The following is a 20597-nucleotide window of genomic DNA, read 5'->3' on the forward strand; positions in this document are numbered from 1 at the left end:
ATAGATTAGGCAACGAGGTTTCCTAGACCGTATTGGCAACCATGTAGCTGTTGCACTGACCTTTACACTACCTACAAAGGCAGGTACAGTTTTCTCATGAGAGATTCAGTAATACCATGAGACTTGAATGAACAAATGATCTTTGAGTTGCACAAAGACCTAACTTATGCAAGCTACAGAGATCCGGATACCACATCTCTCAGATCCATTGGGGTAGCAAACTCTTGCCATGATGTTTCAATTTCTTAACTATTTTTGTACCATGTACTTAACTCCCTTGGCTTTCTGATGAATCCAAGGGATTGATTCTCAAATAGTCTTTCAAAAATGTATAACAGAAAGAAGTATAATTTTATTGAAATGGAGTCTGAGCATCTGACTCCTGCGATTTCAGCTTTTTTATTCTGCCCCTCTTCCCACAAGCCTTCCAAAGAGACCTTCTGAAGTGGTGTCCCGTACAGTGGGGTCTCTCTCCCAGGCCCTGGCTTAACCACAGACCAAACATAAGCACCTGTCTTCCCAGAGAAACCCTTTATTAGGCGGGGAAGAAAAGTTCAAGTGGCTGCTTTCTGGCTCAGGCAGAAAGCAGCAGCAAATGACCTTGCAGGTGTGACTTTTAAGAGAAGGAAAAGGGGAGGACCGTGTGAGAATGGGCAAGGATGTGGTGAGCAGAAAAGGAGATAGAGGATGAGAGAGAGGGGAAGGAGACAAGGAAAGGGGATGGGGTATTTGTCCCAGAGGGACAAAAGGCTGCCTCTGGATAGAGAGAGGAGACAGATGTGTCCCATGGTAAATTTCGGTTTATAAAGGTAAAGGGGGAAACACCTTGTTAGGATGCGGTGTTTAATTTTAATTGGGCATGCTGGTCTTTGGTAGTCAGCCTCAGGAGGAAGGAGTGAACATATAAAGGAACACCTTCGTGGCTAGCTTTAGGAATGTAATCTAACAGTTTTTAGCAAGGACAAGGGAAGCGGAAGCGGGGGTGGGGAGGTGGGGGTGTGCGGGGGTAGGGTGGGGCGCAAAGCCTGCCAGAGCTACTGTTCAAGTGGGCTAGTGTCCTTTCTCCCTCCATCTTCAGATAGGCAGATAGCAGCCAGTCCCACACAGGTTTGAAGCTTGTGGCGGTGATTATAGTTTTTCTTTTCCATTCTTCTCACCCTTTGCTTAGCCCCGCCCATTTTGAGGCCTAGGCACACCCCCTCCAGCCTCTGCTCCTCGTCTCCCCCCCCATCTCCGCTCCCTGCCACACCCACGCCCTGCCTCCCCTGCCAAGTCCCGCCTTTTCTCTTCCCTGCCAATCAGGTTGGGGCCACCTTGTGGCACTGCCCCCGAGCTCTCTAAGGGCCAGTGGGTGACCTGCGCTCGGGGCGCTGTATCCCAGGCTGCGGAAGGATGGCAGGGGCCGCCGGCTACTTCTCGGACGAGCAGTTCCGGGAGGCCTGCGCGGAGCTTCAGCAGCCAGCGCTGGCCGGGGCCGACTGGCAGCTGCTGGTGGAGGCCTCGGGCATCACCATCTACCGGCTGCTCGACCAGGTAGCGGCTGACCCGCCTGCTGGAGGAGATCAGGGCCCTGAGTAGCCACCCCGGTCAGGACTCCCCACAGAGCTGGCAGCTGTGCTGTGCGGGAGTGACCAGGCACCTCTGAGTTACTTTGCCCTGTGCAGATTCTATGTGATTGGGAGGTTATCCGAGCTCAGCCTTGTTGCTGGATTTTGTGGATTGTTATATTTTATGTTTTACTCTGTCGCGTTTGCAAAAACATCAAACGACCCTGGAGCAGGGAATTGTATGTAATGGTCCGTGGTTGGAGACGGGGCGATGTGCCAAAGGTACCTGGTTTAGGGTCCCGACTTTCATTATGAGAGGGTATAATGCATTCAATACATGGTTCAGATATCGAGCTGGAATGGTGTGCCTGTGGGCATTTGGGAGTGTGCGACTGTCTACATTCACAAGAGAGACAAATTTGGCAGCAATCAGTTGATAGACAGTAGGAAATGAGTAATTTGGGACTCTGGCCCAACTCAGGAAGTAGTTCGTTAAGAGTAAACGATAGAGTTAAAACATTAGTCAACTGATTCCTAGACCATGCTCACGCCTGTGGAGGACGGGGTTTCCTTCTGCCAGATGGGTACCAGTACTGTATGGGGTAGGGAAGGTCCATATTCTGAGACACGTGGGAAAGAGACAAGACTCAGAGACTGGGGTGTTCACAGTGGCCAAGAGGTGACAATAGTAATCTCAGCATTTTAGGGGCTGTCTTCTCTGAGTTCCAGTTTTGAGTAGTATTTAATAACTTGCTTGTGAAGCTTCAGGCAGAAAGAGCAGTGGACACTGTAGGAGGAGTGGGGTTGGTTGCTGAGCACCTTGTGGCATTTTATTGGAAGCTTCTAGAACCAAGTAGCCCCCAGATGAGAGAAACCAGAGGCTTGTCCTTACTGATCTGCTATAGTCAACCAAAGTTCCCTGGCACAAGATCAGAGTGTTAGCGCAGAAATGGACCCAGAGGGATGAAATAACTCCCCAGAGGCCCAGGGAAAGTCACTACAAAGGTGCAATTGGAGGGTCCACAACCTGGTAAATAAAAGAAGTTTGTGGTATAATATGTGAAGGTAGAGGAAGCTTCTGAGCGGTAAAGGTAAAGTTCTGTCAGCTAAGGTCATCTGTACTTTCTTCTCGAGGTCACTGTACAGCTTGCATCAATGTACTTTCACGGGCCTCTGGGGCCGGGAATCCTTCGTGAGGTTAACAATAGAAAATTTCACTGTGTGCCTCTGCCGTGCCCGGGACAGTAATTTACTGATGATAATTATCAGCCTGGCCATGACGTTTTGTCTCCCTTAAACTTCAGTGCACACAGATAACTTCTAGCTGCCCTTTTGTCTTTCGCTAACTGTGCTCACAGGTACCCATAGGTGTGTGCTCCTTACTGTAGTCATCTTCTGCTAAGGATGGGGGTCATTTACTCACCAAACTTGGCCTGTCGTAGAGCAGGACAACTGGTTACAAGATGAGCGAGAGACGTGCGGTGAAGAACAGACAAAATTAACATCCTAACGAGACTTTAGCAACCCTCATGTGAAAGTGGACGCTTTAGGCACTCTGCCGTCTCCCTGATCCTTAGACCTTCCCTGCCAGCCACCTATGGAGGCATTTGCCAAGTTGTGTATCAGGCAGCAGATCTATTTCCCTCTGCCTTCTCTCCTTTTCCAGGCTGGGTTCTCAGCACCTCTCACCTCATATTGCTTCATCTTTTTAACTGGTTTCTTGGCTTCTGTCTCTTCACTGTCCTGTATCCCATACATTCCAGACCTGAAAGAAAGATTATAATCTTATCCTGTTAGCGTTTCCATGTTACCCTTAGTCACAGAATTGCTACCAGTCATTGTAATAGATAACAGTTGCTACAATGTTACCCTTAGTCACAGAATTACCACTAGGCATTGTAACAGCTAACAGTTGCTACAATGTTACCCTTAGTCACAGAATTACCACCAGCCACTGGAACAGCTAACAGTTGCTACATATTTTCTTATAATCCAGGCACCATACATTGGCTTGCTCATTTCTAACTTCAAGCCTGGGATAGACACTGTTGATCATTGCCTTTTTACCCATATGGAAAGGGGTGTGTGGAGGGAACAAGTTGGTTCATCAAGGGAAAGCCAATGTCTGTTAGAAGATGGGCTGTCCCTGATGGTTGGGTTAGTGACCCAGTGGTCTTTCTCAGTGGTCCATAGTCATGTCTTGCAGCAGCACTGGACTGTGTTACCATGGCAATAGTCAACAATATGGTCTATAGACAGAGTCTGGCACACAGTGATCACAAGTGTGGTTTAGGCAGATGCTGGATCGAAAGGCTCTGTCTGATGACATTGTAGGATATCCCTCCATCCTGGTGTGTACTAGTCCTTGGCTGTGTCTCAGCTAGGTGAGGAGCCAACAGTCACCACCATTCCCAGTGGTAGCTCTTCCTGGTGCTGCTGACATCACGAAGTCTTCCAGGCCTGCCCCAGAGGACAGTGAAAATGCCTTGATCCAGGCTGTGCTGTGAACTGAGGAGAGAAGCACAGGCGACCTTAGCTGACAAGGGTCTCTGCAGGCTACAAGCTTCCTCTACTGTTCCCTAGCTGGGTCTAATCCAACTTGAGCCACAAACTTTTTTTCCGGAAGCATGAGAGGCCTGATTTGCCTGCTCCTCCTACCAGTGTGATGGAGAGGACATTTTTCAGGCTCAGGAAACTCCCTGAACTGTAGCTCACAAACAAGCAGGGCCAGTCTGTCTACAACCTCGGCACCTGTATCCCGCGGGATACAGAGGCCACTTTTCTCCTCTTTCCCCTCCCCCAAGTGTGTAGAGACAGGTGACAGCCTTTCTTCACTCTCAGAGTGAGTGTGTGAGCAGTGTGATAAGGCTGATCCCAAGGTTTAGATTTGTGGGGATGAGGTTGAGAAGGGTGCCCCATTTCTGTTTCCAAGCTTTGTGTTCTGCCCTGTCTCTCAACACCTCTCTGCCAGGGGCTTCAAATATGGTGATTTTTTTTTATTTGGCTGTAGAACCTTGAGACCGGTTGATGATTCAGAGAGAAATACTTGAACTTACTGGGTCCGTGGTCATAAGACTATACCAATACCCAGCTGAACCCAGAGAAATATTGGGGGTAACTCTGAACGGAAGTTTTTGTCTATAAATTTACCATTTTTGACATCCCTCTGAACATTTTTAAGCCTCAATTTTCTTGTCTGAAAAATGGGCTAATAGTTCATATCTCATATTATCATTATGTGAACTAAATAGGACAAGCCATGCAAGTGGTCAGTTCATTACCTGGTGTTCAGTAAGGGCTCAGAGACTGTTCGCAATAATTATTTTAGCTAGCTATCTACATCCCTTAGGTTTTAAACCCATTGCAGTTTCTTAGAACTTAAATATTTCGTAGATTTAGCCAACTGTGTTCTTCATGGTCTGTAGCCATAGCAGCTTCATCCGTGACCCCTGACTTCATTTTCAGGAAAATGCTTGCTTTTTATGCTTTCTGAATTTATTAAGTCCCATAGAATAGCTGGAGTTGGTCAGCATCCACAGCTACACAAAGACACCTTGTCCCCTTGAGGAAGAGACATGTGCTCTTCTGTGAGAGGACACGTCACTGCACAACAGAGGGAGCATTCACAGGGGACGAGCAAAGAGTGGCGCTTGGGCTGCCTTAGAGTTAGTGATGAAAAGGAGAGGAGCTCCACAAATGAGGGCCACGTGTGGGTAGTGCCTCTGTCTCGTTCAGGTCAGAGGGATGTGGGGATGTGGTGCGGCCAGGTGATATCCACAAGTAATTACTTCTATGTGGGAGGTGCGAAGGTCAGCCGTAAACAGCGTTTGGACACTTTCCGTTTCTCTCATGTAAATACACGGCAGTTCCTCTGCTGAGGTCAAATGAGCTCACCGATGACCTTAGCAGTGCAAGTGAAAGTAAATTGTGTGGCTTTTTCTAGAAAAGACAGCGTGGTGTTTAGATAACCTACCAGAGCCAAACTCACGTCCTAGGACCTAGTCACAGCAGCAGCAGTTTCCTAGCCACGTGGCCTCCCTCTGAAGCCTCTGATTCTTCGTTTGTAAGGTGGAGATGCTGATATTGTCCCTAAGCTCAGTGACTGGTGACCTGGAGGTGTCAGTCGATATCTGTGGTTCTCAGTCTTCACTCCTAACCTGGAAAGAGGAGATCAGATATCTGTGTGCCCCTCATTGACTTCTGCTGGGTCACCTGATGTGACCCTCGGATTCATTCTATGAAGTGCTTCTTTGACCCGTTTACAGGTGGAGAACTTAGGTTCAGCCCAGTTTAGCTTGTGGCTCCAAGCCCATGTGGTCATCACTGTGCTGTCCTTTCTGGCTACTGAGTTCAGGAAACAATTATTAAGGACCACAGTGGAAAACTTAGCCGCATCTAGTCCGTTAACATTGAGAACATTATCCTTACTGCTGCCCTGCTTTTCTTCTGGTCCGAGTCTGACTTTTCCAGAAACAGCATCTAAAACAACACTTTGGCCGCCCGAAGCACTGTTGGGCAAATGCACCAGGCTTAGGGACTCGGGAAGACCTTCCAATAAAAATCCACTCTGAAGCTAGCACAGCAGAAGGGACAGGTTATGCAAGCTTGTGTCATCAGCTGACTCCCAGCAAGTCTCTGGTGTCTTTCACATCATTGGTTTGTGGTCCCTGCCTAATCTTATGTGATGGGCCTTCTTGACCTGAATCATTGGCCTGTGGTTTGGCTAAGACATGTAGAGAGCATGGAGCTAAATGAGATGCTTTTGGGGCAGAGGGAACTTATGTCAAAAGACTCACAATCTCCCTCTGTTTGACCTGATGCTAATGATTAGACGTAGTACAAGTAATTCGATATCTCTGAGTTTCATTTCCTCCTCATATTTAAAAAAATGGAGATCACAGCTATTTCTCTGTCTACCTCAAAGACGATGTAGATGAGTCCATACGATCACAACCATAAAATTATTGGGAAACTGAACTAGGACTCACAAAACAATTCCTAATATTATTGAAAAGATCATAGCATGTCTAAAGGCTAGAAAAACTTCTCCACACAAACCATGTGGCTGTTGTGGTTACCACTGATGCCCAAGGGAAACACATACTGAGGGATGAAGTTAAGACATAGCCTGTGGCTGATCACTGCTCAGAGATGAGAGTCTAAATCCCTGCCAGTTTGTCAGTTTTTTTTTTATGAGTAGCTTAGTGTAAGGGCATGTGTAGTTCTTTGTGTCTCTGTAAAATTAAACATTAACCATCAGTTTAACGTCCTCTGTAGCAGCCCTTTGAAACCGTAATTCGCTCTTCTTAGGCAGAAGGGCAAGGCCCACTGGGGATTGTTAGGTCACTCACCTGATTGGACAAGCAATGTAGGGTGATTTCTTCAAATAGATAAAGGGAACATGCATAAGACATATGAGTCCCTGTTGTTTGTGATGTTCTCAAAACTGCTCAGTCTCAGTAAAATTTACCTCAGTTTCCATCCACTTCTTGATGTGAGATTCACTGATCAGGGCCGTCATCAGGGCAGCAAGTCAACAATCCTCCCTTGGAGGTGCTCCAGCTCTCCGGAGTTCTTTCTCACTTTTCTATCATAAATCTACATTATCTCTGCTCGTTGTCACAATTCCTTATTCTTTATCAGCAGAAGCCATGGGTTCAGCATGGCATTGGAACCAGTGATCCTCAGTCTCAAGTTATTAAGCTCACTGTGGTGGTTTAAAGCCTCCCAGAGGCTCATGTGTTCAGATGCTTGATCCCCACTTGGTTTAGCTGCTTGGGAAGGATTAGGAGGGATGGTCTTGTTAAAGAGGTCACTCTAACAAATGTGTCACTGGGAGCAGGCTTTAAGATGTCAAAGGCCCACAGCATTCCCGTTCTCTCTGTCTCTCTGTCTCTCTCTGTCTCTTTTCAGACAAGGATGTAACTTCTCAGCTACCACCCTGGCACCATGTCTGTCTGCCTGATGCTGTGCTCCCCACCATGGTGGTCATGGAGTCACCCTTGAAACTGTAAGGAAGCCCCCAATAAACTTGTCTATAAGTTGCCTTGGTCATAGCATCTCTTCTCAGCAATAGAAAAGTAGCTAAGACATTCACCAGGAGTCAAAAGAAACTCCACTCCTCTCAAAGAACCCACATGGTCCTTTTTCTTTTTCCTTGATAGTGTTTTTTAACAATGCTTTGGATTTCTATAGTGTTTTAGTGGATTGATACATAATCCCATGGTCTTTCCAATGTTCACAAGTGTTAACACTATTCTGCCACTCTGTTTTAGAGTAATTTGAAGTGAAGAATCAATATAGACTTAGTGAAAGAGACCTTCAGGGAGTGAGGTGGCTGTTTCAATGGGGAGAGTTCTTTGACCCTAATGTCTTCAGCATTGTGAAAGTTAGGCAAATGACTTTTGCTTTTTTTTTTTTTGGTTTTTTCGAGACAGGGTTTCTCTGTGGCTTTGGAGCCTATCCTGGAACTAGCTCTGTAGACCAGGCTGGTCTCGAACTCACAGAGATCCGCCTGCCTCTGCCTCCCGAATGCTGGGATTAAAGGCGTGCACCACTACCGCCAGGCCGGCAAATGACTTTTGTAAACAGTCATAAACAGGGTTAGGAAGAGCCGTGTGTGGGAAGTGGGATGAAAGGGTGGCACAGTTGGACAAGAGAGCAGAAAGTCCTTTACCCTGAGCCAAGTCTCTTCACGAGAGTGAGTGTAGCTAGCTCAAGTTAGGATGGGTCAGAGGTCAGGGCCTTGAAACAAGGAGAAAAGTTTATTCAGTTTGATTAAATGTTTTGTTTTGATTGATCAATGAGGGCAGGCAGCTCAGCTAATCATTTATGAAGCAAAGAAAGGGAATTTGGAGGGTCTGCTCAGGCCTGTGTGTTTGAGAGTCTTTTCTGTCATATGGGGGAGTGATTTTTGTTGTTGTTTTGTATTTCCTTTGTAGTAAGTGCATTACAACTAAAAAGGCTGGGGAGTTGGGATTTTAAAGTTTTCTTTTGTGGGTATGCATGTGCCCACATGTCTGTCTGTCATCTATCTATCTATCTATCTATCTATCTATCTATCTATCTATCTATCCATCATCTATCTATCTATCTATCTATCTATCTATCTATCTATCTATCTATCTATCTATTATCTATCTATCCACCTTCATCATCATCATATGTCTACCATCTATCAATTATCTATCTATCTATCTATCTATCTATCTATCTATCTATCTATCTATCTATCTATCATCTATCTATCTACCTATCCACCTTCATCATCATCATCATATGTCTATCATCTATCAATTATCTATCTACCATCTATCATCTATCTGTTTGCCTACCTACCTACTTACCTATTTATGTGTGCTTATCTGAGTTCACATGTACTACAGTGCATGTCTATGCACATGGAGCCAGAAGAGGATTCTGGATCCCCTGGAACTGGAGTGCTGCTGACGTGGGTGCTGGGGCTTAATCCAGGTCCGCTGAAAAACAGCATGTGCTCTTAATTGCTGAGCCACCTCTCCAGGATTGCACCTTGTTTTGAGAAAGGGTCTTCCATTGAATTTGAAGCTCACTGACTGGCTGGACTGCCTGGTCAGCAAATTCCATGGGCCTTGTGTCTCTACCTCCCTAGAATTTTTACATAGGTTCTGGGGGTCCTCATCCCTACATGGTCATTTTTTTAAAGCTTTCACCATTTCCTAGTATCACAAGTTTCAAATAAAATCTATAATGTCAGTAATAACCACTTGAATCAGCTAGAATTTGTAGATGGAGCGGTGGGCTGCTTCCCGCCGCCCAGGAGGGCTCCTGGCCACTGGCTAGCTTTACCTGAAATAATTACATGGAAGCTGTATTATTTTAAACACTGCTCGGCCCATTAGCTCTAGCCTCTTACTGGCTAAATCTCACATCTTGATTAACCCATTTCTAATAATCTGTGTAGCACCACGAGGTGGTGGCTTACTGGGAAGAATCTTAACCTGCGTCCATCTTGGAGAAGAGAGCTATAGTGTCTGCCTCACTGCCTTCTTTCTCCCAGCATTCTGTTCAGTCTACTTGGCCTATTTAAATCCTGCCCTATCAAAGGGCCTAGGCAGTTTCTTTATTAACCAATGAAAATAATACATAAGACAGATGACCCTCCTCCATCAAGAATTGCTTTTGGGGGCAAGTAATAAAACACTAGATAAGGATTCCTCAATAAAGGTATTTTGTGCTCTTATGTAGCTAGTAACATAGATCTGCAGCATGGATATCAGTTTAGCTGATTCATCATGCCAGTGGCTATGAATCTTTCTTCTCTGCTGTTTCTTAATTGTTTGCTTTTCGGTCTCAGAAGAGATCGAACAGATCCAAATATCATGTCCCCATTGGAAGCAAGGAGAGAACATTGTTTGGAAGCTCTCCTTCACAGGAGACTAGAAAAGTTACCAGCCATTCACATTCTCAGGAGAGCTCAAGCAGCAAGGAAGAACATGGATGTATACCATATCAACAAGACCTTGTTCCTTCTGGCTATTGTATTCCATGCGTGATATTGGTTAACTCACTTCCACCCACATAACCTTTCAGTATCTGAAGTGTAAGAAATGGTCGTGGAAATGGAGCGTTACACACCCAGGATATTTTGCCATAAATGAGGACTGTGAGCCATTTTTTTTAGAGGTAGTTGTGGGAGGCTTCAGGAGAAGCCAAGCATGTCTCGCATAAGCATATATGGAACTATTTATCACAGTGTTTGTAAGCTTGGGAAAATAACCAAAAAAAAATTCAAATGATTTGTGAATCTAATTTTAAAAGGCCCCATATATTGTTAATATAAATTCTGTTTAAGTAAAGCTAAGCATTGTGTTTTTCTACATGAAATTGTAAGATAGTGATACTTAATCCCAGGGAGCTGTTTCTTCACTGCTTCCGAGAGTACACTCTGCTGCATAAGCTTTATAAATATTTAAAAAGAGTGCAGACAACCTTTGAATGTCAATGCTCGCATCCTAGCACTCATCTCTGAGAAAATGTCCCTAGTGGAAAAATGAACTGGGATTTTGAACTGCGTGTTTTATGATTTTTTTGGAAATACTTACTTCTATAAAATATTCTGAAGCAGTAATGCATTTGGTGAAGAATTGTTTCATGTGAACTTTCCGTAGTCTCAATATACTTATAAGTCTGAGGTAAGAATACCACCCGTTAGTACCATTTTATAATCCATTTGCTCACTTAGACAAATATCTGTTCCCTTTAAAGAAATACCATCAAATATTATTGGCAGATACTTATAAATGATGAGGTGCATGTCTCTCATTAAATAGTTCTTTATAATGTCTCCAGACTTTCTACAACAAATGTGGATTGTTTTCATAATGATTAAAATTCACTTTATCTTTCAAAGGATGAAATGGAAAGGAGTATGTTTGCTATATCCATTTAGAAACCGTGAACAAGAAAGCACTTTGATGCAGGAACTTGGGCGAGGTTGTGGAGCTCAGCAAGAGAATGTGGGACTGAGAGATTAGGAAGGGGACATCAACAGTCTTGTTCCTCTGGAGTGCTGGCCATTCTTTGTCCTGCTGTGATAGGAGGGACTAAAGGAAGTCACCACAATAGTTCTTTCTTCTGTGTCCATGCGAACTGTAGGTCATTCTATTTTTTTCTCTTTTACTTTCTGGTCCTCTTCTGTGATACAGATAGAATCAGGGTCATGGAGGGATGTAATTGCATTCAGGAACAGAAAGGACCTATTCTAAGAACACAGTGTTGTCTTAATTTTTGTAGATATCTATAGCAAATCATGGAAAACTCCATGATCATTACCTTAACATGTAAGAACCCTGTTTTGGGTGAGCATATATAGAAATAGGACCTCTATTATTGTGGGATATTTATATACTGTGTGAAGACATTGTGTTGTGATTGGTTTAATAAAGAGTTGAACAATCAACAGCTAGGCAGGAGGTGTAGGTGGAATTTCTGGGCAAAGAGAGGAAGTAGGAGGAGATAATCGAGGCACAGGAGAGATACAAGGAGACACGGAGGACACAGGATGGGCATGGGTGGTGGGTAGCAGCTAGGGCCACTCCCTCACCTACCATGTCCGGCAATGGCTGGTGGAATTCTCCTTGGTGATCTGCTTCCTTCTCCTTATTCCTATTGGCAACAATTCCTATTGGCTCTACCTTTGTGGCATCCCCACTATTTCTATTATCTCCCCGATTTTAGTTGCAATCTATTACGTGGATTAGTGCACTGAGTGTTAAGGCCATCTCTGTTTGCCTATGGCCCTGTTCTCTACCAAGATGACCTACCAATCTTTTAAAACTTAATTAGGTCTAGTCATTCCTAATCTATCCCTAGTCATTCATATTTGGCCATGCCTCAGTCCACAAAGATCTTTAGTTCTCCAGAGTGATGACAATCAAAGCTTCACTATGTTTTTCCAGGTTCTTTGGTGTCTTGACTCTACAGTCTGTCTACCTGCAGCTCCTACCACACAGGGTCCAGACTTCTCTCTTTAAACATGTCTTTCTTAATCTCCCAATTACTGGTTCTTCTGACATTTATAATATAATATTCTGAGAAGTCTTGGGGGGTAGTTCCTGTTTACCTGTTGACATAGACCCCCCCAGAAAAAAAAAACAATTTATTAGGTAACTCATCTTATTTGCTACTTAGATCATCTGGCCAATGCTTCCCACTACCCACTCCACCAGTATCTACATGAGATCGGGGGTCCTGCCTGCATCTATTCTGTGGTCCCTACAACCCCAGAGGAGGTCAATGGTTGAACCCCAACCCCAGTTGTTTTTCATGCACGTGAGCTATCAGCTCTGGTATCAACAGATTGCCCCCCTTCTGTTTCCATAGCCGACTGGACTCTATGAGTATAAAGTGTTCGGTGTTCTGGAAGGTTGTCCACCAGCTCTACTTGCAGATGTTTACATGGACTTAGACTACAGGAAAAAGTGGGACCAGTACGTGAAAGGTGAGTCATGGGTTGCTTAAAAAATAATCCCTAGAAAGTTAATGTACGCTTGGCTAATTTAGTCTTGTATACTCAAGACTGAAACCTATCTCGCCATTTCCGGTACTTACATTGTCCCTGTTTGAGAGTTGGTCTCCCTTTTGTCCTCATGGCTGCTTTGCTCTGCTTCCTGAGCTGTGTTAACTCATGTACATTGGTTGCTGTGAAAGCCTTTTGGTTGCTGTGAAAGCCTTTTTGGAAGATGGGTATCCAGACTTCCTTTTGGAAGATGGATCAAAGACCTCTAAATAAGCGAGGGTACACACGTGTGAGGAGGTGAGGGAGTGGGAGCCCGAGTGACTCGGGGACACTAGGGTGGGAATGCACAAAGCAGCCTGCTCAGAAGCCACCGGCAGTTGGTGGTGTTGGATGGAGATGGCCCGCCCATCCATGCTGAGAAGGCTTCATGACCTGTGGCAGGGAGAGAATCCACAGCCTACATAGAGTTGGAAGGCATTAAACAGGGAACCTCCTGCATCTTAGAAGGGGAGTGTCCTCTGCTATCTCAGACTCTGGGGAAGAAACTTGTAGTCAGCCAAGGGCAAGTGGAGTCTTAAGTCAAGACTTCTGCAGGTACCAAAGAAGCAGCCCAGCTCCGTATTTTAAATAGAAGAATATATTGTTCATGGCGGGGAAAGATCCAGGAGTTTCTAGGTTCTAGGAATGCCACTTTGAGCCCTTCAACAGTCCCATCAGGGTGTTTCTTTGTCTCTAGACTGTTCCCCTGTGATGACCTACTGCTCAGGCAGATTTCTGTTCCTTGTGAAAGTGTCCTCCAGACAATACAGGCTCAGACTCTGACCATGCACGGAACTCTAGGGAAGAGAGTCACATCTTCTTAACAAAGTCAGCCGGAGTCCCAGGACTCGGTCTCCACAGTTTATCTCAGAGTGACCGCTTAGTCTGTGAATGCTCATCGTGCTATCCGGCACCTTCATGTTTTCTTAGGGCTTTCGTCATTAGGGGACATCAGGGCACTTGTCTCTCAGAGCGAGCAGACTGCCACTGTCTCCCTCTCCCCAGCAGCCATATGCTGTCATGTGATAGGGACTTTATCATAGATGCTCATGTGGGTTCCAGCTGGAAGAGAACAGTGTGAGGAAGCCAACAGTCCACAATCCCCTTTGCGCGTGTCAGCTCACACACCCAACTTTAAACCGAAAAGTAGCTGCAGAGCCTTTTCAGTTTCATTCCATCAGCTCTTCGCACTGTGGTTTCTGGTACAGTGGCTTACTGTTAGCTTTGCTAGAACCATCTGAAACTCCTTGCTTCTCTGCCCCTGGGTTTTAGGAGTACCCGAGAGCCGTGTGACTCTCACTGAGCCTAAAGTTACTGTGGAAATAAACTGAAGCCCTGGTCACCTGATCATCCTGGTTGTGGCTTGCTCCTTTGCCTAGCCCTGAGATCGACAGTTTACCTACTTAAACCTCATAGTAGAAATGGGCAGGCAGGTGTGTGTGGTGTGTGTGTGTGTGTGTGTGTGTGAGAGAGAGAGAGAGAGAGAGAGAGAGAGAGAGAGAGAGAGAGAGAGAGAGAGAATACTGAACAGGTAGAGGCAACAGACTACTCATCTTTTCCCTTCTTGACTGTCTTCAGTGTCCTATGACGCTGAGGGGCCACAAAGCTCCTCAACCAATAGTCTTTTAAATGCTAATTGTCCCCTCGATCACCATGCATCTCCTGCAAGGATGCCTTGATCCTTCTCTGGACGGTTAGATGAGAGCCCACCACACAACCCTCTGCCTATGTGTGCTCTCCAGTCCCTTTGCTATCTCCTCCAAGAGCTGCAGTCTGCACATCCTGACACAAGAGCACAGGCATTAAGGAATTTAGTTACTGAAGCCGTGGCTGTTGTAGAGAAAGGAAAGAAACAAGAAACCCAGGGTTCAGCCACTTTCTGGCTGTTTAAGGACACAGCCGTCTATCAGCCCTTTCTTTCCCAAATGCCGTGAACCTAAACATACAAGACCCCGTGACTTCCTTGGTCTCTGGCTAACTGTAGGGAAGCAAACCTTGATTGTGTGTGTGAGTGAGTGAGTGTGTGTGTGTGGGTGTGGGTGTGGGTGTGTGTTGGGGGGTTCAAAAGCAAAACTCCTGGTGCTCTACTGACATCTGGTGGTTTACCTGCTTTAAAGCCACTGATTATTCCTTGATACCCAGTTCTTTGCATTCTATCCCAGCATGCTGTTGGTACAACGGACAAGCGTCGGGCTTATTTAGGTTTTCCATGTTCCTCAGTCCTCTAGAGCATGCCTGAGCAGCAAGCTTTCAGTGATAGTAAATATACTTTTGTTTCTAAAACAAAACTAAAACCAGTTCTACGTCTGGTGAGTTAGAGTCTTAGCACACAGTGAGCCACAGAATTTTCCAGATGCACTGACTTCCTGTGCCCTCCTTCAGAGCTCTACGAAAAGGAGTGTGATAGACAGACGGTGGCCTACTGGGAGGTGAAATACCCTTTCCCGTTGTCCAACAGAGATGTATCCTTTCTGCTCAGCACTTTGTTCTTCGGCTGTCTCAGGATCCTGTGGTTCCCAGGCACCAACCTCACACTGGGGTCCACTAATGTCAAGGCTGCTGTGGACAACGCTGTCTTGGATTCTTGTGGAAGCATCTGCTGCTAATGTTGCAGCTGCTTGTGTGACTTTTAGAGACGTCAGAGTGTGATTTCCATAGAATGGTAACCACACATAGGGTCCCTGGAAGGTACCTAACCCTTTCTAAAGAAAATGTCCAAAGATGGAAATTGATGAGCCCTGGAATTGGATCCAGGAGGAACAGTTTATGGAGAGTGTTGGTCCAGACCCTTCGAGGAGGAGGCGGGGCCCACAAAAGTGGGATGGCAGATTGGTTGAGAGAGGCCGCACCCCCTCACTCTCTCTGTTTCTAGCTTTCTCTCTCCAGCGTGGTTCTCTTGACTACTGTTTTTTGACACTGGGTGCCTTTCCTTTCCATTTCTTTGTAATAAAGTAAAGCAGTCGACTAAACAGTAGGAGTTTTTCTTAGCATATTGATTACTGGTTTCTGTGACGAGTATTACAAGTTCCTGACAACACGCTATCTGAGGGCAGTGGGGGTGGAAAAGGATGATATGTGTGGATGAAGACTCCATTCCGTACGCTACCTTAAAAATAAAGACAGGATGCACACGCACCGGAGTTTAAAGATACCATTGTGTTATAGAAGGGTGCTGTCGACCTTGGGAGTGTTCTGTGCATGCTCCTAGAGGTGAAGAAACTTGGCTGTTCTCGGTGAACCAGTGTTACCCAAACACAACATCTGCCTACTAAAACTTGAGGTAACCATGTGACTTCCCATGGTTTTAGCTGTGACACGGGCACCTTCAATGCCTAGAGGTCTGTGATTACAGCAGTGGATGAGGACAAAGCCAGGATTGATACGATTTCTATCCAGTGCTATTTCTGTGCTTGGATTTCTCTAATGCTCCCAACGTTCCTGCCTGAGGACCAATAGCGCTTCCTTTTCCTAGATGGATAAACGGAGTCTGGGAGCATTTGGTTAGCTTCCCCATGATTACAGTTACGTGAACAATGCTCTCTTTGTGCCTTCTTAGAGAAAGGAGGAATGTGATCTTTGCATAACGGAGAGCTCAAGGGATCACCCACAGGTAGGTGATAGTGCTCTCGCAGTGAGAACTATGGATGGATGTAAAGTTCAGCTTTGCAGAGGAAGGAGGCAGTGAGCGAGGTCTCAGGAGAAGGAAGCAGATGCTGGGCGCAAGGCACAGAGTGGCTTTCCATCGCCGCCACCGTGGGCTGCTTTCCCCATACTGGTGCTGTGCCTTGACTGGCTATGCAGTACGTCTACACCCGCCAGCGGCGAGACCTGGATGTGGACGGGAGGAAGATCTACGTGATCCTGGCCCAGAGCATCTCGACGCCTCAGTTTCCGGAGAAGTCTGGGGTGATCCGAGTGAAGCAGTACAAGCAGAGCCTGGCGATTGAGAGCGATGGCAAGAAGGGGAGCAGAGGTAAAGTGTGGGGTGCGGGTGAGCAGCTAGCCAGGACCACTTGAAGGATGGGCAGGTAGGAGACAGGTTAGGTACAAAAGCTTGTTTATTGGGGGTAACCATGGCCTGGGAACAAAGTAGACTGGAGGTCAGCACCTGGGGAGAGTCTTAATTCACACCCCAATTGGCTAGGGCTTGACACGGGTGTTTCAATCTGACCCAGTGCATGCATTTTTTTATTTGTTTATTTATTTAGATTTATTTGGCTTATTATTTCACACGTATGAGTGTTTTGCCTGAGCGTGTTTCATGCCTAGCATCCGTGGAGGTCAGAAGAAGGCATCAGATCCCCCGGGACTGACACATGATTGTAAGCCATCATGTGGGTGCTGGAAATTGACCCAGGATCCTCTGTGAGAGGAAGAAGAGCTGTCAAGTGGTGAGCCAGCTCTCCAGTCCTACATGCCACTCATGCCTTCTTTATTGACCAGGTGAAATCAGAACACTGAGAGGAGACCCTAGGGTTTCAAAAGAGTTACTTCAGGTTTGTCCTGTAGCTGTAGGGCCTGGGCCTGGAGAGGGCCAGTGGATCGGCAGGTGTTCATTGGAAGATATGGCTGTGCTCAGCATAAGGCCAGAGACTCCAGAACATTGAGTTCCAGTCTCCCAAAAGGAAAGCATGGGCATCTATCCACCTTCCACCGTACTGCCATGAGTGTGGCCTGTGTCAGGCAAATATCTGAGCTGTAAACTCTGGTGCTTGTTAGGTCTGTCCTGAGTCTGTGTTTCCTCACGCAGGAGCTGGGTTAATTGTCAGCTCCTTGGGGGCTGTTTGGATAATGAAATAAGAGATGGCATCCAAGTGTCCAGCGTTTGTCGGGCATCTAAGCAGTCGCAGCCAGTTGTCCCCCTGGCTGTATTTTCAACAATGCTTCTTGGTCAGTAGGCACAAGGCGGGTCGGAGCAGTTCACTGGGATCATGTGCTCCCTTCCGCTGTGCTCTCTGGGCCCGAATCTGAAGAGAGAAGGTCAGCAGGGCTTCGCTACTGCGTTTTTCCCAGTCCTCACCCCCAGCCCTTCTGAATTGTCTGTTCTTTTCCCCTTTTAGTTTTCATGTACTACTTTGATAACCCGGGTGGCCAAATTCCGTCCTGGCTCATTAACTGGGCAGCCAAGGTGAGATCCCAGGAGGCAGGCGGGGATGGGGGGGGAAGGGGGTGAGGGGCAGGGTATGTACATTTGACAAATGTTGACTTAGCCTGTGGGTTGTGTTGAAGAGACACATTGTCCCAGGGTAATGAGACTCTTTTATGAAGAGCTTGGTTGAGTGACTTGGCTAGAGTTGCAGTAGGCAACACCTAGGTTGGAGGCCATGACAAAGGACAAAGAATCTGTTAGACTGGAATGCCAGCCCTTCCCTGCTGGTGGCCCCAGACCCTCCAAGATCACTCTCTGGAACTTCCAGACAAAAGTCTGCTCCTTGTCGGGACGATGGTGCTTTCGGTACTGCTTAAGGAGGGTAAGACTTTGCTTAGAGACAGTGCAAAGGAAGTCCCGAGTTCTGTTGTCCTTGCTCCTTTTCTTTTCAAAGGCCAGAGAAGTGTGCTAGTGGCCCAGATCACTGGAGATTGCCACTCCTATTCCTGCATCACAGTTACTGTTCAGCAGGCTCTGCACAGGTCCTGGAGTGCACTGAGGAGACTCAAGGGAAAGAAAGAACGCCTCTAGGCATCAGATGTGATTCTGAATCCGGGCTTTGCTAGGGAAGCCTTGTCTTTCTTCCCTTTTTTTTTTAAATCTTAAAAAAAAGAGGATGAATATTGCCTACTGCATGGAGTAGGCAGTGAGACAGTTATGGAAAGTCTTGCACAGCGCTTGACACTAAACAGCTGGGAATCCCACCCTCTAACCCCAAGCACCACTTCCTAATTCAGTAAGGCAAGCCCTTCGTTAAGGAAGAATCCAGCAACCTCATCCCAGATCCCGTCTTTTGTTTTGTTTTAGTTTGGTTTTGTTTTTCTTTTCTTTTTTATTTATGGCGGGGGGGGGGGGGGGGTGGATGTGCCTGCGTAGGTACCTGCAGGTGCCTGCAGAGTTCAGAAGAGGTATTGGAGCCCCTGAGGATGGAGTTATGGGTGACTGTGAGCCAATGACATGGATACTGGGAACTGAACTCACATCCCTTACAGGAAAAGTATGTGCTTTTAGGCCCTGAGCCATCTCACTAGTCCCTTTTCCTTTCTTTTTAATAAATATTTCAAGAAGGGCTCTGTAGCTTTTGTGAGCAAAAGTCAAACTAAAGGCCCTGTCTTTGAAGCACCAGTCTGTCTGGGTCTTGCCTTGTGTCATTTTCTGAATGTATCATGTAGAAATTGGATTAGGGGCCTCATTTTCTTTTATTACCCCTAAAGCTATCACTGTTATCTGTTGCTGCATTCCAGAGAATACATAGAAACATATATTTTTTTCTTTGCAGAATGGAGTTCCAAACTTTTTGAAAGACATGGTGAAAGCTTGTCAGAATTACCCCAAGAAAACCTAAGAAGAAGAATGGGACCCCAGCATCCATCTCTGGATGTGCTTCAACGGATGCTCCGCCTTCCCTCCGCTCTTTCCGTCTTTAGAGGTCTACATGTATCCCCAAGCATGCTTGCCTGCTGCCTGGCTCCTTTGCCGCCTTCTTCCCCACTAGTCCTTTGCAGGGCCGACTACCTTCTTCTGCTGTTTAGCGGGAGGCCTCTGCGTGGGTATCTTTAGTTAGGGAAATCCTCAGCAGGGACGAGGAGCATTTTGTTGTACCATCTCAGGGGAATGAATGAGAGGAGGAAGGATGGCAAAACCTAAGAGTGACCCTTCCTGGCAAGCAGGCTCTCTTCAATACTCTGTCTTGAAACCCAAGAGTGGCTGCTGGAGGTGACCTTTGGTCTATGTTTGACCTTCCATGTCCCAACATTGGAGACACAGTGATGTCCGTTCTCTTTATGCTTTGTTGACTTGGATAGGCCTAGATTTGAGATAACAGACAGGTGTTTCTACTTGTGCTGTCGGTGGCTGCTGTGATATCAGGCCATCATGAGCGTCCCAGGCCTGACTGAGCACATGCTGACATGACCTCATTTCCCTAACTGCCCACTTCTGGATTTTTCCTTTCCTAAAAGCCACTAGGAAAATGCTGCCTATACCTCTCTAGCTGTGCATTTCCTGCGAGCCCCAGGCTTCAAGTTCAAAGCTAGCCTGGGCACAGCACTAGGATTGTGTCCTCCTAAGTGGTAGGTGATCTTCCCCTCTGGAACGTTTAGAGATGTTGAAGGGACAAGACTAGTTTACAGCCAGGCAAAACTTAAGTAGTGATTTTGTGTGCCCTTTGCCTTTACTTTGGAATTCTACCTCTTCAGAACAAGGACTCTCGGAGCCCTAGTTTTATTCCGAATTCTTGTAGGAAAATATATTCTGTGGCCAAGACACAGTCTTGGTGATCTCAGGGAAAAGGTCCCATCGCTCCGCTCCGTGCAAACCTCAATGAACAGATACGGAAACTCAGGATGCAAAGCCAGAAGAGAGGGGGTTGTTAAGGTGGCGGTCCTCGCTGGGAAGGAAGGCGTGTCCTAAGAATAAACCCACGGTGACTTATGCTTCTCATGTGTGCTGTTTCCTTCTTACCTCTTTCTTTTGGGAAGAATGAATTAGTTAGGACTCTTTTGTTTGCACTGACACCTGGCTCAGCTCATAGACTTCAAAAGAGAAAGAATGAAAATTTGAGGCTGGAGAGATTGACTCAGCTATTTACAATACCTGCTGCCCTTTCAGAGGACCCTGGATCAGGTTTAGGTTCCCACCACACACAAGGGAGCGCAACATCTGCAACTTACGTTCTAGGGGCTCTGACTCCCTCTTCTGGTGTCCACAGGCACTGCAGGCACACCATGCACATGGGCTGGCAAAACACCCATTAAATTAAAATCTTTAGGAAGAGAGAATTTATAGCTCACTTACATTCAAGACCACATATATTTGACTTCTGGGAGGAACCAGTTCAGGTGCTTCAGTTAAGTTTAAAATT

The 20597-nt window shown here is 46.2% G+C and overlaps 1 protein-coding gene across 2 annotated transcripts; it reads left to right on the forward strand.

The window, feature by feature from the left end:
* The first annotated feature begins 1293 nt into the window (after nt 1-1293).
* On the forward strand, nt 1294-20173 carry Pctp (phosphatidylcholine transfer protein). Of its 2 annotated transcripts, XM_075991133.1 has the most exons (6): nt 1294-1533; nt 12411-12528; nt 14968-15047; nt 16387-16558; nt 17646-17713; nt 19014-20173. In XM_075991133.1, the coding sequence occupies exons 1-6, from the start codon at nt 1393-1395 to the stop codon at nt 19077-19079; spliced, it is 645 nt and encodes a 214-aa protein (XP_075847248.1). In that variant the 5' UTR covers nt 1294-1392; the 3' UTR covers nt 19080-20173. The 2 variants fall into 2 exon arrangements, with proteins under 2 accessions (XP_075847248.1, XP_075847249.1); XM_075991134.1 differs by lacking the exon at nt 17646-17713 and having other exon boundaries at nt 1320-1533; nt 19014-19422.
* The last annotated feature ends 424 nt before the right edge of the window (nt 20174-20597 follow it).

The sequence above is a fragment of the Microtus pennsylvanicus genome, chromosome 11 (genome assembly GCF_037038515.1).
Source record: "Microtus pennsylvanicus isolate mMicPen1 chromosome 11, mMicPen1.hap1, whole genome shotgun sequence".
NCBI classification, from domain to species: Eukaryota; Metazoa; Chordata; class Mammalia; order Rodentia; family Cricetidae; genus Microtus; species Microtus pennsylvanicus.

Excerpts from the sequence above, each read along its gene's own strand:
- Pctp (XM_075991134.1), top strand. The coding sequence starts at position 1,393 with ATGGCAGGGGCCGCCGGCTACTTCTCGGACGAGCAGTTCCGGGAGGCC. Across the intron at positions 1,534-12,410 it reads TCTACCGGCTGCTCGACCAG|CCGACTGGACTCTATGAGTA; the intron begins GTAGCGGCTGAC and ends CTGTTTCCATAG. Across the intron at positions 15,048-16,386 it reads TCCCGTTGTCCAACAGAGAT|TACGTCTACACCCGCCAGCG; the intron begins GTATCCTTTCTG and ends CTGGCTATGCAG.